This window comes from Bufo bufo, chromosome 6 (genome assembly GCF_905171765.1).
Source record: "Bufo bufo chromosome 6, aBufBuf1.1, whole genome shotgun sequence".
Classification (NCBI taxonomy): Eukaryota; Metazoa; Chordata; class Amphibia; order Anura; family Bufonidae; genus Bufo; species Bufo bufo.
The window spans coordinates 207,116,621-207,141,859 of record NC_053394.1 but is presented as its reverse complement, the minus strand read 5'-3'; the positions used below and the strand labels follow the sequence as shown (position 1 = coordinate 207,141,859).

Sequence of the window (25,239 nt, the reverse complement as noted above, 5' to 3'; positions counted from 1 at the left end):
CATCCTTGATCATAATCTAGATAGAATGGGGGCGGGGCAAACTCCTCAAACGAATGGAATTACACCTTTTGGGGTTCTGATGCAAGAAGCTATGTTGCTAGATTTTTGGAGGTTGAAGAACCCGTCAGTGAAGCAGTTTTCTTGCTGCTCTAGCACATATAATTCTTTATCCAGAATTGACCTCATTCTTGGGAATGCCCTTATAGGACAATACGTAAGGGAAGTACAGTATTTGCCACGCAGGATCTCAGACCATTCACAGGTGCTTGCAGTGCTTGACCTCCGTACAACGCGAAGTCATAGGGGTGGGGGTTGGAAGTTTAATCCTTACTGGTTGCCTCTCCTACCAGATGCTGGCGGAATTGGTGAAAAACGTAAGGAATTCTTCCAGATTAATTTACCGTCCGCAACCAAGTCAGTAGTGTGGGAGACTATGAAAGAGTTCTTAAGGGGCTTGCTTATAGCAGAAGTCAACAGGAAAAAGAGTGAATCTAGGGCGCACACTAGAAAGTTAATTATGGAAGTAGAGGCAGCAGAGGCGGATTATATTTTGCAACCACAGGACGCTACTAGAGATAAATGGAAAGAATCCCAACAAAAATTGAATGACAGGTTATTGGTGCAGGCGAAAAACAAACGATTCTTTCAAAAACAAACCTTCTATGAGGAAGGGGAGAGAGCGGGTAGACTTTTGGCACTAATATCTAAAGCCCAGTTACAACCTACGTACATTGCAGCCTTGAGGGATACGTATGGTGTTATCCAAACTGAACCACCGCATTTGCTCCAGGTCATGTATTCCTTTTATTCCACACTATATAAATCTAAATTAAAAGTTATGGATGTGGAGATTGATCAATTCTTGCAGCCCCTAGAATTACATACCCTATCAAGTGAACATAAGGCACTGTTAGATGGTCCTATTACTGTTCAGGAGCTAGAGGTAGCATTAGGTACAATCAGGACCGGCCTTAGGTGTTCAGGCGCCCTGTGCGAGCTAACCTTGTGGCGCCCCCCCCGCCCAAAAAAAAATAAAAACACTGCTTGTTGCTGGCATCATGGCATAGGCTGGCTGACTATCCAACCAAGTAGTTACCAGCCCACACACCCCAAAGGCCGGTGTAATGTTATACTTCCCTACTTCGTGAAATTTCCCTACCCTCGTAACTTCCGGTCGCACCGGACATGACGTGAGGAGGTGTGCAGCGCCGCGCAGGCGCACAACGACAGGTTAGGGAGATTTCACAGCAGAGTGCGCATGCACCAGGAGCCTCGCCGGCGGTTAGGGTAGGGAAAAACTATGGGCCAATGCGCAGGCGCAGTGATCAGATGGATGTTCTCAGCTGAACACCGGCCGACACTGCGCATGCACCGGGAGCCTCACCAGCGGTTAGGGAAGGGAAAAATTACGTATGGGCCAGTGCTTTTTCCCTACCCTAACCGCTGGTGACGCTCCCAGCACATGCGCAGTGTCGGCCGGTGTCCAGCTGAGAAAATTAGTTTCAAATGTAGTATTAATAACTAAACAATTAAATAATAAACATATTGCATTGTCTACTTACCACCAGGACAATAAGATGATCTGGACTCTGGCTGCTGTCTGGCTCTGGGGACTCCATTGGCACTCTCTTCTCCCCCCCCCCCCCTTGTCACTCTCATTATTCCCCCCCCTCTCCCTTGTCACTCTCATTATTCCCCCCCTCCCCCCTTGTCACTCTCATTATTCCCCCCCTCTCCCTTGTCACTCTCATTATTCCACCCCCCCTCCCTTGTCACTCTCATTATTCCCCCCCCTCTCCCTTGTCACTCTCATTATTCCACCCCCCCCTCCCTTGTCACTCTCATTATTCCACCCCCCCCTCCCTTGTCACTCTCATTATTCCCCCCTCTCCCTTGTCACTCTCATTATTTCCCCCCCCTCCCCCCTTGTCACTCATTCCCCCCCCTCCCCACTCATTATTTCCTCCCCCCTCCCCCCTTTTCACTCTCATTATTTCCTCCCCCCTTGTCACTCATTCTACTCCCACCTCCACCTCTAGTGTAGCGTGGCCGAGCTCTGTTCGATCCGCGGTACAGGAGCATTTGTTTCCTGTACCCGGCCAGACTGACAGGAAGTGCACACTAAGTGAGCACTTCCTGTCAGTCCGGCCGGGTACAAGAAACAAAAGCTCCTGTACCGCGGACCGAACAGAGCTCGGCCACGCTACATTAACAACAGCACACAGCAGGCGCAGGCAGGATTCTTTAGAGCAGCAAGCGCTCAGCCTCAGCCGCTCAGGCGGCGCAGCATGAGGGGCGCCGCCGGCCGCCCGAACTTATATAAGCAACTTTTTGTTTTTTTAAACCGCAACGGGCGCCGGGTCATCCCTGCTAAATACAGGGGAGGGGAGATGGAGGGGGAGGGGAGATGGAGGGGGCGGGGGGCCCGCCCCGAGGGAGAACACAAGTGCCGCCTCACCTGCCGCATATTACATTGCGAGCTGTCGGCCGCCCGGCGCCCCTGTTGCTATGGCGCCCTGTGCGGCCGCACAGCCCGCACACCCCAAAGGCCGGCCCTGGGTACAATGTCCAATAATAAAGCCCCAGGCAGGGATCGCTTGCCGGCTGAGGTATACAAACACTATTCCAGCATTCTCCTTCCTCAATTACTTGAGGTCTGTAATGATGCCAAGCGGCGGGGTCGGCTCCCCGATTCCATGAATGAAGCGGTCATTGCGCTCCTGCCTAAACCAGGTAAAGATGTACTTGAAGCTGAATCTTATAGACCCATTTCTTTACTCCCAGTTGATATCAAACTTTTAGCAAAAGTATTAGCGAACCCTCTGAACTCAGTGATAACCACCTTAATATGTCAGGATCAAGCAGGCTTTATGCCCAATATGTCGACTGCGGTGAATATCAGACGTCTATTTCTGAACATTCAAGCAACCCATGTCCACACCTCGACCGCGGCGGTCGCATCTCTTGATGCGGCCAAGGCGTTTGATAGCGTGGAATGGCGTTATCTATGGTTGGTGCTTAAGAAAATGGGTTTTGGAGTCGAATTTATTTCATGGGTTCAACTACTGTATGCTTGCCCTATAGAGGCGGTGAGGGTTAATGGCGATCTGTCTGACCCGTTCATGCTGTTTAGGGGAACTAGACAGGGGTGTCCACTGTCACCGCTTCTTTTCGCGGTGGCGGTGGAGCCCTTGGCGGAAGCTCTGAGAATGGCTGCTACAGTCAAGGGTCTTCAATATGGATCTAGAATAGAAAAAGTGGCTTTTTTTTTTGTATAATTGTCTTTTTATTGAAGAAAGAAAAAGTGGCTTTATATGCCGATGACTTGCTTTTGTTCTTGGATGATTGGGAGCAGTCTCTTCCTGCTGCAACGGCAATCATTAATCAATTTGGGAATATGTCTGGGTTAGTAATTAACTGGTCAAAGTCTGCCTTATTACCCTTAGGTAGTAGTAATATTAGGCCGCCACCCTATACGGGAGGGTTTATAGGTGGTGACATCCTTAAAATATTTGGGGGTGTGGGTAACTGCAAATCTAGTTGACTATGAACGTCTGAATCTGGTGCCAATGCTCACTGAATTTCGGAAAAAAAATACAGGCCTCTAGCAAATTGCCCTTATCTGTAATTGGTCGGGTTAATCTCTTGAAAATGATATTAATGCCAAAACTTCTATACCTCCTCCATAATGCACCGATCTGGATCCCGTTTACGTTTTTTAACACTGTCAACGCAGTATTCAGAGATTTAATATGGAGGGGAGGTGTACCTAGGATTAAACTTTCAACCATTCAGCGGCCTAAAACACAAGGGGGATTGGCAGTACCAGACCCTTGGTCCTATTATATTGCAGCCCAGCTACAGCCTTTCAGAGGATGGGGAGATTAGTCTCAATTGAACAATGCAGGTCGCATTATTCAGCACTTGATACACCGTACTTGTTTATTGTCAGCTTTGGAGGATGGATCATTTCATTCTCATGGTGCTCAATATCCGTTGATAAGCATGATACATAAAATATGGTGGAAAACTAAAGAAAGGATGAATATTACTGGGTATAATGCCCACACACCTATATGGCCTAATTGCTTATACTCTGAATTAAACAAAGTTAGTGGAGGGCAACTATGGGAGCAATATGGGTTGGGTAAGATGGCTCAATTGTTCTCGGACAAGTCATTGAAGAGTTTTGAGACAGGAATTTGATATTCCGCATAAGTATTTTTATGTATATCTACAGCTGAGGCATGCTATTCAGACTCAGGAAAAGAAGGGGAAGGTTCAGCAGGCATCCAGATATCCTATCATTGATTACACAGCGAGGGCAGGGACCACTAGTGGGGTGATATCCATCTATTATAACACACTCAGGGCGGAAGTTGATAAATCCAACCCACTGAAATTGTATGAGAAATGGAAGACGGATATTGAGGATCTGACTGAGGAGCAATGGGAAGAAATTCTCACTGACTTACCGGGGTTGTCATTAAGCGAGCCATATAGGATCTCCCAGTTGTATCTCCTGCATAGGGTTTATAGAACACCTGCACTACTATTCAAAATGGGCTATAGGGGGATGATGTATGCCCACGTTGTAATATCACGAGTGCAAACTTGATTCATCTTATGTGGAACTGCCCAAGTTTGAGGAGGTATTGGGTTGAGATAGTGGAACTTATAAATAGGGTTTTTCAAATTAGCCTAGAGGTTAGCCCACTGACCTGCTTACTTGGCTTTGTGAAAGTGCCAAGAAGCATGCTAAAAAAAAAGGTGGCTGTTATGAGAATATTGTATCAAGCAAGGAAATACATAGCATTTCACTGGATTGATGAGTCAGCTCCTACGATTCAGGAAGTAGTTGGTAGGGTGCACACACTGGTTAAGCTGGAGGAATATGTTTACTTGAAAAGGAACTCGATGAAAAAATTTGAAGCAATTTGGTCCTCGTGGATGTTGTTGTACTTGTATAACAAATTTTCTTGAAAAAGTAATAAGAATTATCTGATTTAAAAAAAAAGTGCATTGAGAAGGAAACAACACTTTCAGTGGAGACAGAGAGCTGAGACCTAGTCTAAAACACCTGATGTACCCGTGTGCCAAATTTCGTGATTGTAAATGCGACGGTGCGGATTCTTTTAATGAACGATGAAATGAGGGCAGCACTCCGGTCTTGTAGTGAAAAATAATGACACTAGAAAAACTTCATCCACTCCACAAAAACTCCGGAGGATACCTTTCATGTCCACATACTCTGAGTGCAGTGTGGAGATGGGACGTATCCTCAAGGATAATTGGAGCATCCTTGGTAGGTCCATTAAAGATGTTCCTGAACTTAAGTCTCCTCCCCTTCTATCATATCGGAAAAGTCAAAACATTAAGGATCACTTAGTTAGAGCGGATGTAGGCCCCAAGAAAATTAGTGTACAGCGAACATTGTCACAGTCGGGACATGGTTGTTATCCGTGTCTCAACTGCGTAAATTGCCGCTATATATGCAAGTCTAGATCCTTCATACATCCCTCTACACATAAGGAATATCCTATCAAATTTCATCTAAATTGCTCATCATCTTATGTAATCTATGTGCTAGCATGTCCTTGTGACCTAATATATATTGGTGAAACGTCCACAGAATTAAAACTGAGATTGAACAACCATAGGAATTCGATAAGAAAGAAACGTGTTGATTTACCAGTTTCCAGACACTTTCGATCCCTAGGGCATACCGAGCGGGATCTGAGATGCTGGATTTTAGATCATGTTGTGCTTCCTAGAAGAGGCGGAGACCGTTTAGCAATGTTGAAAAAAAGAGAATTGCGGTGTATATACGATTTGGATAGCTTGCACCCAAGAGGCTTAAATGTAGAGTTCAGGTAGATGTCTGTGGATGTGTTGCTTGCCCTTGTTTTCCATGGATGTATGTGATTCGCTTTCCCGATACATGTAATAGTGCAGGAGATTTGTGAAAGAACTATATGTAACCATAACTATAATAGAACATGAACCTTGAAACTAATTTATCTATATTTCTTTTTGCCTTTTAGAGTTTTTAATCTTCACAATGTTGGATTTGGATCCCCGGACTGTAGCCTGTTGGAAGCGATGCAGCCCAGTACCAACTACAGCGTCTTATCCTCTACGCGCCACTCCAGATATACCATTAAGCCTTAGTGCGCTGCTGTCTCTGCAACTGTGAGGGATAACCCCTCTATAACCGCATTATTTCCAGCAAGTGGGTTCGGCTGTCGGCGGGGTTCATGGAGATGTCCCCCTCCGGCATACATGGCCCCATGGTCCGGTGTCCCTTCCGAGAGGTGGGGATCCCGGTCCTAATGCTGGTATTTGTAGGAGATCCCTGCTGCGGTCCGCTATACACTCTCTATGTATCCCGTCCTATAGTCACTGTTTTGGGGCATATACTTGGTCCAGTTATTATCTATGTGATGGATGTGAACGTAGACATAGGGCAATCCTCCCTAAAGAAAGATGGCGTTGTTAGCGGTCACTTTACAGAGCGCATGCGCACTATTCTCATATTGTGACTCACACAATGTCGTCATCCTGGTCATGCGCATTGAGGAGATCAAGACGCCAAGGGAACGTGACGGTATATGTGGGCTCCATGGCTTTCCTGGTTTCACTTCTGGGATCCTTATTCAGTATGTTGTCACTATTATATTATTCTAATTGGAACAAAAGTTTTTTATATGTTTCGCTCTATATAAAAGGGATTGTATCCTGATAATATAGAACGTATAACACCAGTCACTTTGATGAATATGCACTTTATATTTGTATCATATGTTTGTAATTTACGCTGATTGTAACCACACCCTCATGGGTGTAACACTTTTTGTAACGCTTTATATGTGTTCACTTTCACTGTCTCTATGCTTGAGAAAGGCTCGTATGAGCTGAAACGTCGCAAGATTTGCCATACTATGGGTGAATAAAACTACTTTGATTTTCATCACAATCCGGAGTGCAGTCCTGCTTTCTCCTTTATACTATTGGGGATTGCCGTTGTCCCCCTTTGGACATTGCACCCATCGTCCAGGGTGGTGCTCCCGCTGGATTTTCTTTTATATATATATATATATTTATTTATTTAAGACTTCTTACCTTTCCTGAACACTGCAAATGTTCACCAGGAACAGACAATGATGTAACAAACATGGTGACACACCGCAAAAGAAAGACAGTCCCCATCAAGCTACAAAGTCGGCGTAAAAGGATAGACCTGAAAGAGAATGAAACCGGATTTAAATTAAGAATTTTGCCTAACAAGCCACTAAGAACACTGGGTGTACGACAAACTTAAACATACCTATAGTGGTTAATAGTGGTACCACAGCAGAGAAAATGAACTTTAACCTGTTCAAGACCTTGACATTTTTTACCTTCCTGACCCTGGCTATTCTAACAAATCTGACGAGTCACTTCATGTGGTAATAGATTTGAAAGGTTTTACTTATCCAAGCAAATCCGAGATAGTTTTCTCGTGACACATCATACTTCATGTTAGTGGCGAATTTGAGTTGATATGTATTACTCGTATTTATATATACAGGGAGTGCAGAATTATTAGGCAAGTTGTATTTTTGAGGATTAATTTTATTATTGAACAACAACCATGTTCTCAATGAACCCAAAAAACTCATTAATATCAAAGCTGAATATTTTTGGAAGTAGTTTTTAGTTTGTTTTTAGTTTTAGCTATTTTAGGGGGATATCTGTGTGTGCAGGTGACTATTACTGTGCATAATTATTAGGCAACTTAACAAAAAACAAATATATACCCATTTCAATTATTTATTTTTACCAGTGAAACCAATATAACATCTGAACATTCACAAATATACATTTCTGACATTCAAAAACAAAACAAAAACAAATCAGTGACCAATATAGCCACCTTTCTTTGCAAGGACACTCAAAAGCCTGCCATCCATGGATTCTGTCAGTGTTTTGATCTGTTCACCATCAACATTGCGTGCAGCAGCAACCACAGCCTCCCAGACACTGTTCAGAGAGGTGTACTGTTTTCCCTCCTTGTAAATCTCACATTTGATGATGGACCACAGGTTCTCAATGGGGTTCAGATCAGGTGAACAAGGAGGCCATGTCCTTAGATTTTCTTCTTTTATACCCTTTCTTGCCAGCCACGCTGTGGAGTACTTGGACGCGTGTGATGGAGCATTGTCCTGCATGAAAATCATGTTTTTCTTGAAGGATGCAGACTTCCTGTACCACTGCTTGAAGAAGGTGTCTTCCAGAAACTGGCAGTAGGACTGGGAGTTGAGCTTGACTCCATCCTCAACCCGAAAAGGCCCCACAAGCTCATCTTTGATGATACCAGCCCAAACCAGTACTCCACCTCCACCTTGCTGGCGTCTGAGTCGGACTGGAGATCTCTGCCCTTTACCAATCCAGCCACGGGCCCATCCATCTGGCCCATCAAGACTCACTCTCATTTCATCAGTCCATAAAACCTTAGAAAAATCAGTCTTGACATTTCAGCTTGTGTGTCTTGTTCAGTGGTGGTCGTCTTTCAGTCTTTCTTACCTTGGCCATGTCTCTGAGTATTGCACACCTTGTGCTTTTGGGCACTCCAGTGATGTTGCAGCTCTGAAATATGGCCAAACTGGTGGCAAGTGGCATCTTGGCAGCTGCACGCTTGACTTTTCTCAGTTCATGGGCAGTTATTTTGCGCCTTGGTTTTTCCACACGCTTCTTGCAACCCTGTTGACTATTTTGAATGAAACGCTTGATTGTTCGATGATCACGCTTCAGAAGCTTTGCAATTTTAAGAGTGCTGCATCCCTCTGCAAGATATCTCACTATTTTTGACTTTTCTGAGCCTGTCAAGTCCTTCTTTTGACCCATTTTGCCAAAGGAAAGGAAGTTGCCTAATAATTATGCACACCTAATATAGGGTGTTGATGTCATTAGACCACACCCCTTCTCATTACAGAGATGCACATCACCTAATATGCTTAATTGGTAGTAGGCTTTCGAGCCTATACAGCTTGGAGTAAGACAACATGCATAAAGAGGATGATGGGGTCAAAATACTCATTTGCCTAATAATTCTGCACGCAGTGTAGGTATATACAGTATTTTTCGCTTTATAAGACGCACCTAGATTTTTAAGGAGGAAAAGAAAAAAAATATTTTGAACCAGTCATAGCACAGCGAGCCGCTGAAGACCAGGAATCCGTGAGTACAGTGACCTTCTGTACTAACGAACATTTCCATAATGGAAGTGCTTATTAGTAGAGTTGAGCTAACACCTGGATGTTCGGGTTCGAGAAGTTCGGCCGAACTTCCCGGAAATGTTCGGGTTCGGGATCCGAACCCGACCCGAACTTCGTCCCGAACCCGAACCCCATTGAAGTCAATGGGGACCCGAACTTTTGGGCACTAAAAAGGCTGTAAAACAGCCCAGGAAAGAGCTAGAGGGCTGCAAAAGGCAGCAACATGTAGGTAAATCCCCTGCAAACAAATGTGGATAGGGAAATGAATTAAAATAAAAATTAAAAAAATAAAAATGACCCAATATCAATTGGACAGAGGTCCCATAGCAGAGAATCTGGCTTCACGTCAGCAGAGAATCAGTCTCTTCATGCCATAGCAGAGAATCTGGCTTCATGTCAGCACAGAATCAGTCTCTTCATGCCATAGCAGAGAATCTGGCTTCACGTCACCCACCACTGGAACAGGCCACTGTCACACATTTAGACCCAGGCAGAGGAGAGAGGTCCCGTAACAGAGAATCTGGCCTTATGTCAGCACAGAATTTGTCTTCATGTCATAGCAGAGAATCAGGCTTCACGTCACCCACCACTGGAACAGGCCACTGTCACACATTTAGGCCCCGGCACCCAGACAGAGGAGAGAGGTCCTGTAACAGAGAATCTGGCCTTATGTCAGCACAGAATCTGTCTTCATGTCATAGCAGAGAATCAGGCATCACGTCACCCACCACTGGAACAGGCCACTGTCACACATTTAGGCCCAGGCACCCAGGCAGAGGAGAGAGGTCCCGTAACAGAGAATCTGGCCTTATGTCAGCGCAGAATCAGTCTTCATGTCATAGCAGAGAATCAGGCTTCACGTCACCCACCACTGGAACAGGCCACTGTCACACATTTAGGCCCCGGCACCCAGACAGAGGAGAGAGGTCCTGTAACAGAGAATCTGGCCTTATGTCAGCACAGAATCTGTCTTCATGTCATAGCAGAGAATCAGGCATCACGTCACCCACCACTGGAACAGGCCACTGTCACACATTTAGGCCCAGGCACCCAGGCAGAGGAGAGAGGTCCCGTAACAGAGAATCTGGCCTTATGTCAGCGCAGAATCAGTCTTCATGTCATAGCAGAGAATCAGGCTTCACGTCACCCACCACTGGAACAGGCCACTGTCACACATTTAGGCCCCGGCACCCAGAAAGAGGAGAGGTTCATTCAACTTTGGGTTGCCCCGCAATATAATGGTAAAATGAAATTAAAAATAGTATTGAATGAGGAAGTGCCCTGGAGTAGAATAATATATTGTTAAGGGGAGGTAGTTAATATCTAATCTGCACAAGGGATGGACAGGTCCTGTGGGATCCATGCCTGGTTCATTTTTATGAACGTCAGCTTGTCCACATTGGCTGTAGACAGGCGGCTGCGTTTGTCTGTAATGACGCCCCCTGCCGTGCTGAATACACGTTCAGACAAAACGCTGGCCGCCGGGCAGGCCAGCACCTCCAAGGCATAAAAGGCTAGCTCTGGCCACGTGGACAATTTGGAGACCCAGAAGTTGAATGGGGCCGAACCATCAGTCAGTACGTGGAGGGGTGTGCACAGGTACTGTTCCACCATGTTAGTGAAATGTTGCCTCCTGCTAACACGTTCCGTATCAGGTGGTGGTGCACTTAGCTGTGGCGTGTTGACAAAACTTTTCCACATCTCTGCCATGCTAACCCTGCCCTCAGAGGAGCTGGGCGTGACACAGCTGCGTTGGCGACCTCTTGCTCCTCCTCTGCCTTCGCCTTGGGCTTCCACTGGTTCCCCTGTGACATTTGGGAATGCTCTCAGTAGCGCGTCTACCAACGTGCGCTTGTACTCGCGCATCTTCCTATCACGCTCCAGTGTAGGAAGTAAGGTGGGCACATTGTCTTTGTACCGGGGATCCAGCAGGGTGGCAACCCAGTAGTTCGCACACGTTAAAATGTGGGCAACTCTGCTGTCGTTGCGCAGGCACTGCAGCATGTAGTCGCTCATGTGTGCCAGGCTGCCCAGAGTTAAGGACAAGCTGTCCTCTGTGGGAGGCGTATCGTCATCGTCCTCTGTTTCCCCCCAGCCACGCACCAGTGATGGGCCCGAGCTGCTTTGGGTGCCACCCCGCTGTGAACATGCTTCATCCTCATCCTCCTCCACCTCCTCCTCATCGTCCTCCACTAGTGGGCCCTGTCTGGCCACATTTGTACCTGGCCTCTGGTGTTGCAAAAAACCTCCCTCTGAGTCACTTCGAAAAGACTGGCCTGAAAGTGCTAAAAATGACCCCTCTTCCTCCTCTTCCTCCTGGGCCACCTCCTCTTCCATCATCGCCCTAAGTGTTTTCTCAAGGAGACATAGAAGTGGTATTGTAACGCTGATAACGGCGTCATCGCCACTGGCCATGTTGGTGGAGTACTCGAAACAGCGCAACAGGGCACACAGGTCTCGCATGGAGGCCCAGTCATTGGTGGTGAAGTGTGTCTGATCCACAGTGCGACTGACCCGTTCGTGCTGCAGCTGAAACTCCACTATGGCCTGCTGCTGCTCGCACAGTCTGTCCAGCATATGCAAGGTGGAGTTCCACCTGGTGGGTACGTCGCATATGAGGCGGTGAGCGGGAAGGCGGAAGTTATGCTGTAGCGCAGACAGGCGAGCAGCGGCAGGGTGTGAACGCCGGAAGCGCGAACAGACGGCCCGCACTTTATGCAGCAGCTCTGACATGTCGGGGTAGTTGCGAATGAACTTCTGCACCACCAAATTCAGCACATGCGCCAGGCAAGGGATGTGCGTCAAACCGGCTAGTCCCAGAGCTGCAACGAGATTTCGCCCATTATCGCACACCACCAGGCCGGGCTTGAGGCTCACCGGCAGCAACCACTCGTCGGTCTGTTGTTCTATACCCCGCCACAACTCCTGTGCGGTGTGGGGCCTGTCCCCCAAACATATGAGTTTCAGAATGGCCTGCTGACGTTTACCCCGTGCTGTGCTGAAGTTGGTGGTGAAGGTGTGTGGCTGACTGGATGAGCAGGTGGAAGAAGAGGAGGAGGAAGCTGAGTAGGAGGAGGAGGAGACAGGAGGCAAAGAATGTTGCCCTGCGATCCTTGGCGGCGGAAGGACGTGCGCCAAACAGCTCTCCACCTGGGGCCCAGCCGCCACTACATTTACCCAGTGTGCAGTTAGGGAGATATAGCGTCCCTGGCCGTGCTTACTGGTCCACGTATCTGTGGTTAGGTGGACCTTGCCACAGATGGCGTTGCGCAGTGCACACTTGATTTTATCGGACACTTGTTTGTGCAGGGAAGGCACGGCTCTCTTGGAGAAGTAGTGGCGGCTGGGAACAACATACTGTGGGACAGCAAGTGACATGAGCTGTTTGAAGCTGTGTGTGTCCACCAGCCTAAATGACAGCATTTCATAGGCCAGTAGTTTAGAAATGCTGGCCTTGAGGGCCAGGGATCGAGGGTGGCTAGGTGGGAATTTACGCTTTCTCTCAAATGTTTGTGAGATGGAGAGCTGAACGCTGCCGTGTGACATGGTTGAGATGCTTGGTGACGCAGGTGGTGGTGTTGGTGGTACATCCCATGTTTGCTGGGCGGCAGGTGCCAACGTTCCTCCAGAGGCAGAGGAAGAGGCTGAGGCGGCGGCAGCAGCAGCAGAAGAGGCCGAGGCGGCGGCAGCAGCAGCAGAAGAGGCCGAGGCGGCGGCAGCAGCAGAAGAGGCCGAGGCGGCGGCAGCAGCAGCAGAAGAGGCCGAGGCGGCGGCAGCAGCAGCAGAAGAGGCAGCAGGGGGAGCCTGAGTGACTTCCTTGTTTTTAAGGTGTTTACTCCACTGCAGTTCATGCTTTGCATGCAGGTGCCTGGTCATGCAGGTTGTGCTAAGGTTCAGAACGTTAATGCCTCGCTTCAGGCTCTGATTGCACAGCGTGCAAACCACTCGGGTCTTGTCATCAGCACATTGTTTGTAGAAGTGCCATGCCAGGGAACTCCTTGAAGCTGCCTTTGGGGTGCTCGGTCCCAGATGGCGGCGGTCAGTAGCAGGCGGAGTCTCTTGGCGGCGGGTGTTCTGATTTTGCCCACTGCTCCCTCTTTTGCTACGCTGTTGGCTCGGTCTCACCACTGCCTCTTCCTCCGAACTGTGAAAGTCAGTGGCACGACCTTCATTCCATGTGGGGTCTAGGACCTCATCGTCCCCTGCATCGTCTTCCACCCAGTCTTGATCCCTGACCTCCTGTTCAGTCTGCACACTGCAGAAAGACGCAGCAGTTGGCACCTGTGTTTCGTCATCATCAGAGACGTGCTGAGGTGGTATTCCCATGTCTTCATCATCTGGAAACATAAGTGGTTGTGCGTTAGTGCATTCTATCTCTTCCACCCCTGGTGAAGAGCTAGGTGGATGCCCTTGGGAAACCCTGGCAGCAGAGTCTTCAAACAGCATAAGAGACTGCTGCATAACTTGAGGCTCAGACAGTTTCCCTGATATGCATGGGGGTGATGTGACAGACTGATGGGCTTGGTTTTCATGCGCCATCTGTGCGCTTTCTGCAGAAGACTGGGTGGGAGATAATGTGAACGTGCTGGATGCACTGTCGGCCACCCAATTGACTAATGCCTGTACCTGCTCAGGCCTTACCATCCTTAGAACGGCATTGGGCCCCACCAAATATCCCTGTAAATTCTGGCGGCTACTGGGACCTGAGGTAGTTGGTACACTAGGACGTGTGGCTGTGGCAGAACGGCCACGTCCTCTCCCAGCACCAGAGGGTCCACTAACACCACCACGACCATGTCCACGTCCGCGTCCCTTATTAGATGTTTTCCTCATTGTTCCCGTTCACCACAATTTTGAGAATGGCAAATTTGGGAATAGTTTTTCAACCCAGAAAAAAAAGTGTGCTTTTACGGTCACTACAAATAACTTGAGCAGCTAAAACAGTACAGATTTGCTTGAATAGAAATGTGAGACCTGTTTTTTTTTGCACTGTGTGACAGGTTAAGGTTTAATCTCAGAATCACACTTCTATCTGCACGGTAGCGTGTGTCTTAGGTTTTTCTGAATGACACTATCAATACCTTCAATGTAAGATATCCTTTTTGGGATAGATTTCAAGTAGGCCTCAAATACCAGAAACTAGTTATTTGGAGAATGGCAAATTTGGGATTAGTTTTTCAACCCAGAAAAAAAAAGGGCTTTTACGGTCGCTACAAATAACTTGACCAGCTAAAACAGTACAGATTTGCTTGAATAGAAATGTGAGACCTGTTCTTTTTTGCACTGTGTGACAGGTTAAGGTTTAATCTCAGAATCAGACTTCTATCTGCACGGTAGCGTGTGTCTTAGGTTTTTCTGAATGACACTATCAGTACCTTCAATGTAAGATATCCTTTTTGGGATAGATTTCAAGTAGGCCTCAAATACCAGAAACTAGTTATTTGGAGAATGGCAAATTTGGGAATAGTTTTTCAACCCAGAAAAAAAAGTGTGCTTTTACGGTCAATACAAATAACTTGACCAGCTAAAACAGTACAGATTTGGTTGAATAGAAATGTCAGGTCTATTTTTTAGGCGCTGGGTGACAGGCTCAACTTGCCCCTGATGTAGTATATGGCCAAAAAATAACCACACTGTTGATGGTTAAATGCACTTGGGTGACACAGGCTCAGCCTGCACCAGATGTAGTATATGGCCAAAAAATAACCAGACTGTTGATGGTTAAATGCACTTCGGTGACACAGGCTCAGCCTGCAGCTGATGTAGGATATAGCACAAAATAACCACACTATTGATGGTTAAAGAAGACCTTTCACCGATTCTCACCCTATGAACTAACTATACAGATATGTAGAGCGGCGCCCGGGGATCTCACTGCACTTACTATTATTCCCGGGCGCCGCTCCGTTCTCCGGCTATGCCCTCCGGTATCTCCGCTCACTAAGTTATAGTAGGCGGAGATACCAGTCCCTAAGTTATGGTAGGCGGAGTCTGCCCTAGCGCTGGCCAATCGCAGCGCAGAGCTCACAGCCTGGGAGGTTATTTTCTCCCAGGCTGTGAGCTCTGCAATGCGATTGGCCAGCGCTAGGGCAGACTCCGCCTACCATAACTTAGGGAACGGAGATACCGGAGGACATAGCAGGAGAACGGAGCGGCGCCCGGGGATAATAGTAAGTGCAGTGAGATCCCCGGGCGCCGCTCCACATGTATGTATACTTAGTTCATAGGGTAAGAATCGGTGAAAGGTCCTCTTTAAATACACTTGGTGATAGCTTGTGCTGGCGCACCACAAGTCACAAAATGGCCGCCGATCACCCCAGAAAAAAAGTGATCTAAAAACGCTCTGGGCAACCTCAAAAAAGTGAGCAAGTCATTACTAGCACTTCAATGATCCACAGCTGCAGATCGATCACAGAATGAAGTCTTTTGGAGGAGTTAATCACTGCCTAATCTTGCCCTAACGTCGCAGCTGCCACCTCTCCCTATGCTTGAATCAGCAGAGTGACGTGCAGCGCAACGTGACCCAAGCTTATATAGAGGCTGGGTCACATGCTGCACTGGCCAATCACAGCCATGCCAATAGTAGGCAAGGCTGTGATGGCCTCTTGGGGCAAGTAGTATGATGCTTGTTGATTGGCTGCTTTGCAGCCATTCAAAAAGCGCCAAGAAAGCGCCGAACACCGAACCCGAACACGGACTTTTACGAAAATGTTCGGGTTTGGGTCTGTGTCACGGACACCCCAAAATTCGGTACGAACCCGAACTATACAGTTCGGGTTCGCTCATCCCTACTTATTAGTATTCGCCCCATAGATGCACTGACATTTTCCCCCCATTTTGAGGGGGAGGGGGGGCGCATAAATCTCTATCTGTTACGCAGTCCGAGATATGAGAAAGAAGCCCTCTCCCTTCAACTGGCTGAGATGCCAGCCAGTATGGAGGCAGCAGGGCAGGGGGTAGGAGGCAGTGAGGGATGTGCTGACAGGCTGAAGACATATACTGTTTCTCCCTGTGTAACTGTACTTGTCCTCGGGGGGGAAAATTACCATGGTGCATGTTATCAAACCCCTTCACCCATCAATCACAGAGCATATACAGTTGAAACCAGAAGTTTACATACACTATATAAAAAGACACATATGCATCTTTTTCTCAATATCTGACATTAAATCAGAATAAAACTTTCCTGTTTTTGGTCAATTAGGATTATCATTTGAAAAATGCCAGAATAATGAGAGTGAATGTTTTAAGGCATTTTTATTACTTTCTGCAATGTCAAAAGTTTACATACACTAAGATTACTATGCCTTTGAATAATTCTGGACTGCCCATATGATGATGTCATGTGTTTGGAAGCTTCCATTAGGTTTGTTGGCAACATCTGAGTTAATTAGAGACACACCTGTGGATGTATTTAAATGCACACCTGAAACACACTGCTTCTTTGTGTAGCATCATGGGAAAGTCTAAAGAAATCAGCCAAGATATCAGGAAGAGAATTGTGGACTTGCACAAGTCTGGGTCAACCTTTGGTGCAATTTCAAGATACCTGAAGGTGCCTTGTTTATCTGTACAAACAATTATACGCAAGTACAAATAAGATGGGAATGTCCAGCCATCATAACGCTCAGGAAGGAGACGGGTTCTGTGTCCCAGATATGAACGTGCTTTGGTCCAACATGTTCATATCAACCCAAGAACAAAAGCAAAAGACCCTGTGAAGATGATGGCGGAAGCTGGCAAGATTGTGTCAATATCCACAGTGAAACGAGTACTGTATCAACATGGGCTGAAAGGCCACTCTGCCAGGAAGAAGCCATTACTCCAAAAGAAACATAAAAAAGACAGATTAAGGTTTGCAAATGCACACAGGAAGAAAGACATAATTTTTGGAGACGTCCTGAGGTCTGACAAGACTAAAATTGAACTTTTTGGCCATAATGACCATCGTAACGATGGAGGAAAAAGGGAGACGCTTGGAAACCTAAGAACACCATGCCAACTGTAAAACACGGGGGTGGCAGCATCATGTTGTGGGGTTGTTTTGCTGCAGAAGGGATTGGTGCACTTCACAAAATAGATGGCATCATGAGGAAAGAAGATTATGTGGAAATACTGAAGCAACATCTCAAGACAATTTAAAGCTTGGGCGGAAATGGGTCTTCCAAGTGGACAATGATCTGAAGCATACTGCCAAACTGGTTACAAAGTTGCTTAACCCCTTTCCAACACATGACATACTATTACATCATAGAAGTCCGTGCGTTCCCGCATCTTGACGTAATAGTACGTCATGGTTAACTCCAGTCACCGCGCGGTGGCCGGAATAAGATGGCTGCTCTAAACAGCAGGCAGCCTTCTTAGCTGAGGGCAAGCAGGAATTTTTCCGCCCTCCTGCAGCCCCGGTTAGTGAAGACCGGCCCATCACAGCACCGGCAATGGTATGGTGCTGCAGGTGGGCTTGGCTAGAGGTGGCAGGGGCTTATTACATCAGCCCATGTCCCCTCCTAAGTCAGGGAGGGACACCAGACACTGGTGTTCCCTCCCAGCTCTGCGATTGGCTGAAACAACGCTTCAGCCAATGGCAGCGCTATTCTACAATTAGCCAAACTGTAGTGCTACTGGTGGTGCTGATTACATCAGCCAATGTCACCTCCGAAGTCAGGGAGGGGATATAAGACACTGGCGTTCCCTTCCAGTGCTGCGATTGGCTGGAACACCACTCCAGCCAATGGCAACGCTTAAACTTTTAGTTAGTGCCAGCTAGAAAGATATAAAAAAAATAATATATATATATATATATATATATATATATTTATTATTGTTTGTAGACCTATCTTCTGAAGAAATTATATAATATATATATATATCAGGGCTCCAGATGGCGACCAAAACGACTTTTTAGTCTTGTCGCCATTTGCGACTGTACCGCCGCGATCCTGCACAGCCTAAGTTCAGTAGGACACTGCACAGTGGAGAAGGAAGGAGTCCCTCCCTCTCCACTGTGACGCGGCCGCCACTACCACCAATGGGGATATAGCAGGGAGAAGGAGGGGAGGAGCTGTCGCCACTGCGCCACCAATGAATGTAAAACATAAGTATAGGCAGCGGTATCACAGACCGGGCACTCTGCCTCAATAACAGGGCATGCGATACGCGGCCATTAACCCCTCAGGTGCCACAGATCGCATGCCCTGTTATTGAGGCCGGGTGACGGGTCTGTTATACCGCTGCAGACAATTGTATGAAAGAGGACCTTTCGTGGGTCCAAAGAATAAGAACTTATCAGCAGGCTGCATAGAGCGGCGCCCAGGGATCTAAGTGCACTTACTATTATTCCTGGGCGCCGCTCCGTTCGTCCGCTGTGGCACCCGTTATTTTCAGCATTCAGAGGAAGGAGGAGGAGACGCCAGTGTCTCTCCTTCTCCCTGACAGCAGCGCTGTCCAATCACAGCGCAGATCTCAGAGCCAGGGAGAAAAAAACCTCCCTGGCTCTGAGCTCTGCGCTGTGATTGGACAGCGCTGCTGTCAGGGAGAAGGAGAGACACTGGCGTCTCCTCCTCCTTCCTCTGAATGCTGAAAATACCGGGGGCCACAGAGGACGAACGGAGCGGCGCCCAGGAATAATAGTAAGTGCACTTAGATCCCTGGGCGCCGCTCTATGCAGCCTGCTGATAAGTTCTTATTCTTTGGACCCACGAAAGGTCCTCTTTTTAATTACATTCATTCCCCCCCCATTATCACTTGCCACAAGTCGTCGCCCCCCCACCCCCCCTTCATTGTTATATGGTGGCCACAGGGTCCCCATCCCCTCCATTGGTGGCAGTGGCAGATTACACTGCTGGGGCTCCGATTGTTACCATGGCAGCCAGGACGCCACTGAAGCCCTGGCTGCCATGTTCAGCTCCCTGCTGCTGTGTGCACAGAGCCCAGGGCAGCAGGGAGATGTGTGAGATCCTATTCACCCTGATAGATCTCTATCAGGGTGAATAGGACAAGGGATGACACGATCCAGGTTCTAGTCCCTAAGGGAAGAAATGGTTATTAAATAAAAAGTTTAAAAAAACAAAAAAAAAAACACCAAAATACTAAAAGTTTAAATGGCCCCCTTCCCAGTTTTACATATAAAATTTACAAACAATAAAGAATAAACATATTACATATCGCCAAGTCCCAAAAAGTGTGAGCTATTAAAATATAAAAAAATATTCCCGCTCGGTGAAGGCCGTAACAGAAAAAAAACCTCTAAACCACGCGATTCGCCATTTTTAGTCACCTTGTCCCCCAGAAAATGTCCCTGGATGTGAGAGGTATGTGGTGCTGTTTTTTCCTATATGTAGTGCTGGCTCACTACTGTCACCTGCGTCTCATCTTCTCAAAGTCCTTTTTTAAAAATTATATGCATTTTAAATTTGGCGACTAAAAAATTTAATTTGCTCCTAAATTTTTTAGTTTAGGAGCCGATGGCTCCTGGTAATTTTTTTTGGTCTGGAGCACTGTATTATATATAATTATATATAAATATATATATATATATATATATATATATATATATATATATATATATATATATATATATATAATTTCTTCAGCAGATAGGTCTACAAACAATAATCCGGGTGCCAGCATTCGACCCTTGATTCCGGGTGTATAAATAGCTGTAGAAATCCACGGCACACCTCTGTATATAGTGAAAAAAATGTGTCTTTATTCACACAAGTCACAGCAGCGATGTTTTGGTCCCCTCACAGAACCTTTCTCAAGCCTGCTGTGACATGTGTAAATGAGGACAAATTTTTTTAAATATCTACAGAGGCGTGCCATGGATTTCTACAGATATTTTTTTTTATATTATACTTTCACTTATCCTTTTCTCTTTTCTTTCCTTATCATAAATTTTCTTTTAAATTCATTACAAGCCCCCTCACGTATTAAATCATACACCCCCCTGACACTTTTCACTTTACACACACCAATAAAAATGTCCTGTCCATCCCAGAGAATGTACTCCTTGCCTCTGAAACAGAGTCTGCAATTGAGGGAGAAGAGGATGCCATCTATAATTTAAAGTAGCGGTAGTTTTATTTTTAGTCTTCCGATGTAACAAACATCCATATATTTTGGAGATCCATTTCCTCCCTACTGCTAAATTTGCGATATTAGCTAAGATTGGTGGAAGAGGGACAATTTGTATTCCTTTCCCTATCTCCGCTCGCAGGGCTTGTTTCAATTGTAAATAAATAAATAAAAACTCAGATCTTTATCATCTTTAACGTATTCATTTTTAAAGGGAACCTGTCATGTGGATATTTGATTATAATCTAACTAATTATATACAATCATTAACTACTAAAAGGTACCTTAGATGTATTCACTTACTGGTGTGACAGATGGTTACTTCATAATATACACACAAAGATGCCGCACGCTGATTTGAGTCCAGCGTGATGTCATTGAGTCCAGCGTATATTTAATTCACAGCTATAGCCACTCCCCTGCTGCTGATTCATTCAGCAGCAGGTGGGCGGGCAGAGTCAGGAGCTCATGAATATTCAGGACTCATCATTATCAGCTGGAGCTTTTCAATACAAGATGTTGGCAGATTGACTGGGTCAATTAAAGAAAGGGACCCAGCATTTTGCTAAGAGAATCAGTCACTTATTTATGTTGCCCTTAGTTAGGACACCATAAAACTGGTGACAGGTTCCCTTTAAGTTCTTGATAGGTAATTATGTCTCCCTCTCTCCATATCTGACCCAGTTTAAAAATTCCATATTTCCACCAGACTTTTTGTTCAATTAATTTTAGTTCCATTAGATGGGTGTTATCCCATAACAAGGTGTCTTGAGTGTATTCCCTTATGTCACCAAAGTTTTTAACTTATTCCAAGATTTAGTCCACATGTCCAATAGGGGCATTTTCTTAACTTGTTTTTGAGACAGAATGTCTGCTTCTATTAGTTGAAAAATATTACAATTTTCCAGACCTTTCTTAACCCCGGCTACCATATTCTTGTATCTAAATGAATGACTGCATATTACCATGTTTCTGATCTGTCTAGAAACGAAAAAAAAAACTCTAGATCCGGAACTGATAAACCGCCCTCTTTCTCATGAATACCCTTTCCACACCTTAAAATGTTCGTACAGGGGTGCACTTTCCAAAATGGGGTCACTTCTTGGGGTTTTTAATTAGGATTATTTTTTAAATGCGACATGGCACCTAAAATCCATGTCTTCCAATTCAGGCCTGCCAGCAAAATCCATATTTTGCGGTTTGCCTGCTGTGCGCCAATACAGCATGCTAGAAGCACATATGGGGCGTTTCCTAAATGGGGAGAAAATGGGGAACACCTACTGGGGTGCATTTTCTCCTTTAACCCCTTGTGAAAGTGAAAAATTGGGGTCTGCAAGTAATTATTCATTTTTACAAATGTGTGCTTTGAAATCCTTTAACAAGTGTTCCTGCCTTCTGTAAGACACCTGTTGGCTGAAAAGTACCCTTTTCGCCACTTAAAATGTTCGTACGAGGGTGCTCTTTCCAAAATGGGGTCACTTCTTGGAGTTTCTTAAATGCGACATGGCACCTAAAATCCATGTCTGCCAATTCAGGTCAGCAAAATCCATATTTAGTTGTTTGACTCTAGAGCCCTGCTGGACGCCCATACATCATTTTTTGAGCACATATTGGGTGTTGCCGTATTCTAGGGGAAATGGGGAACAAAATGTGGGGTGAATTTTCTCCTGTTACCCTTTTGGAAAGTGAAAAATGTGGGCGTAAAGCAACTTTTTCTAGGAAAAAATGAAATTTTTCTAGGAAACACCTTTGAGGTCAAAGTGTTCACTACACAACTTTAAAGATTCCTTGAGGGGTGTATTTTCCAAAATGGGGTCACTTTTCGGGGCTTTCCACTGTAGGGCCACCTCAGGGTGTTTTCATATGCGACATAGCTCCCAATTACCATTCCAGCTAAATCTGCTCTCCTAAAGCCATATGGTGCTCCTTCCACTCTGAAGCCTGCTGTGCACCCATACATCAGTTTTTGAGCACACATGGGGTGTTCCTGTAAACTCCAGAATTAGGGTAATAGATTTTGAGTTTTGTTTGGCTGTTAATACTTGATGTGTTGCAGGAAAAATGGATGAAAATGTAAAATCTTCAAAAAAAAAGTGCAATTTTGAAATTTAATTTCCATTTTTCTTTAGTTCTTGTGGGACACCTAAAGGGTTAACAAAGTTTTTAAAATCTGTTTTGAATAGCTTGAGGGGTGTAGTTTCTAAAATGGGGTGATTTATGGGTGGTTTCTAATATGTAAGCCCCATAAAGTGACTTCATAACTGAACTGGTCCTTAAAAAATTGGGTTTTGGATATTTTCTTAAAAATGTTAAGATTGGCTTCTAAACTTCTAAGCCTTCTAACATCCCCAAAAAATTAAATGTCATTTTCAAAATAATCCAAACATGAAGTAGACATATGGGGAATGTAAAGTAATAACTATTTTGGAGTTATTACTATGCAATTTTTGCAAATTTATTGTAAATTTGGTATTTTTTTTATAAATAAAAATGAAATATTTTGACTCAAATTTACTACTGTCATGAAGTACAATATGTGACGAGGAAACAATCTCAGAATGGCCTGGATTAGTAAAAGCGTTTTAAAGTTATCACCACATAAAGTGACATGTCAGATTTGCAAAAAAAATGGCCTGGTCCTCCACGGTGAAAAATGGCAGGGTCCTGAATGGGTTAAGGCTATAAAGTTGCTGCGACAAGACCTGAAGAGATCTGTTCATAAAAAGCATTCCAAAAAAATAAATGAGTTGTAGCACATTTGCAGGGAGAATAGTCTAACATTACTCCTCAACACTGTGCAGAGCTTTTTGCAGCTGAGGTAAACATTTGGGGGTATAGAATTTACAGCTTATTAAATTCAAGGGCTTGCTTATTTTTTCCTTCCTGCAATGGGAATATTAACTTACTGTGCTCAATAAAAAAAAAAAGTATAACGGCTAAAAAACTGTTTTAGTGTTAATAGTTAGATTTTATTTGTCTATGACTGTAACTTAGGCAACAATCAGATCAGCAGCACACTTAATATAGAGGCAGACCACACCAATGATATGGGAGCAGTGGTGAGGGTTGGCCAAGTGCTGGTCCTCCTGAATCCACAACAGTTTGCTGCAGTCACCACTAGGGAAGTTCAGTTCACGGAGACTTTTGCAGCATCCATTAAGTACAATGGTAAATACAGTTGCCAGAAAAAGTATGTGAACCCTTTGGAATGATATGAATTTCTGCACAAATTGGTTATAAAATGTGATCTGATCTTCATCTAAGTCACAACAATAGACAATCACAGTCTGCTCAAACTAATAACACACAAAGAATTAAATGTTACCATGTTTTTATTGAACACACCATGTAAACATTCAAAGTGCAGGTGGAAAAAGTATGTTAACCCCTAGACTAATGACATCTCCAAGAGCTAATTGGAGTGAGGTGAGTCTAATCAATGAGATGAGATTGAAGGTGTTGGTTACAGCTGCCCTGCCCTATAAAAAAAAACAATAAAAAAAACACCAGTTCTGGGTTTGCTTTACATAAGAAGCATTGCCTGATGTGAATGATGCCTCGCACAAAAGTGCTCTCATAAGGCCTACGATTAAGAATTGTTGACTTGTATAAAGCTGGAAAGGGTTATAAAAATATCTCCAAAAGCTTGCTGTTCATCAGTCCACGGTAAGACAAATTGTCTATAAATGGAGAAAGTTCAGCACTGCTGCTACTCTCCCTAGGAGTGGCCGTCCTGTAAAGATGACTGCAAGAGCACAGCGCAGACTGCTCAATGAGGTGAAGAAGAATCCTAGAGTGTCAGCTAAAGACTTACAAAAGTCTCTGGCATATGCTAACATCCCTGTTAGCGAATCTACGATACGTAAAACGCTAAACAAGAATGGATTTCATGGGAGGATACCACAGAGAAAGCCACTGCTGTCCAAAAAAAACATTGCTGCACATTTACAGTTTGCACAAGAGCACCTGGATGTTCCACAGCAGTACTGGAAAAATATTCTGTGGACAGATGAAACCAAAGTTGAATTGTTTGGAAGAAACACACAACACTATGTGTGGAGAAAAAGAGGCACAGCACACCAACATCAAAACCTCATCCCACTGTAAAGTATGGTGGTGGGGGCATCATGGTTTGGGGCTGCTTTGCTGCGTCAGGGTCTGGACGGATTGGTATCATCGAAGGAAAAATTAATTCCCAAGTTTATCAAGACATTTTGCAGGAGAACTTAAGGCCATCTGTCCACCAGCTGAAGCTCAACAGAAGATGGGTGTTGCAACAGGACAATGACCCAAAGCATAGAAGTAAATCAACAACAGAATGGCTTAAACAGAAGAAAATACGTCTTCTGGAGTGGCCCAGTCAGAGTCCTGACCTCAACCCGGTTGATATGCTGTGGCATGACATCAAGAAAGCGATTCACACAAGACATCCCAAGAATATTGCTGAACTGAAACAGTTCTGTAAAGAGGAATGGTCAAGAATTACTCCTGACCGTTGTGCACGTCTGATCTGCAACTACAGGAAACGTTTGGTTGAAGTTATTGCTGCCAAAGGAGGTTCAACCAGTTATTAAATCCAAGGGTTCACATACTTTTTCCACCTGCACTGTGAATGTTTACATGGTGTGTCCAATAAAAACATGGTAACATTTAATTCTTTGTGTGCTATTAGCTTAACCGCCTCAGGACCGCCGTACGCAGGATTGCGTCCTGGCGGCGGCCCTGCTATTCTAGGTGGACGCATATACGCGCCCTCTCGCGAGAGGCAAGATTTCCTGTTCACAGGATCGGAAGGTAAGCGAGTGGATCTACAGCCTGCCAGCGGCGATCGTTCGCTGGCAGGTTGTAGATGCGATTTTTTTCAACCCCTAACAGGTATATTAGACGCTGTTTTGATAACAGCGCC

The 25,239-nt window shown here is 45.4% G+C and overlaps 1 protein-coding gene across 3 annotated transcripts in view; it reads right to left on the bottom strand.

Moving 5' to 3' along the window:
• Positions 1 to 25,239, bottom strand: part of SAMD8 (sterile alpha motif domain containing 8) — a 192,340-nt gene that overhangs the window by 49,462 nt on the left and 117,639 nt on the right. For all 3 annotated transcript variants that reach the window (XM_040436409.1, XM_040436410.1, XM_040436411.1), the window contains one exon: positions 7,123 to 7,240. In XM_040436409.1, the coding sequence (XP_040292343.1) occupies positions 7,123 to 7,240 (118 nt within the window). The remainder of the gene's footprint in view (positions 1 to 7,122; positions 7,241 to 25,239) is intronic.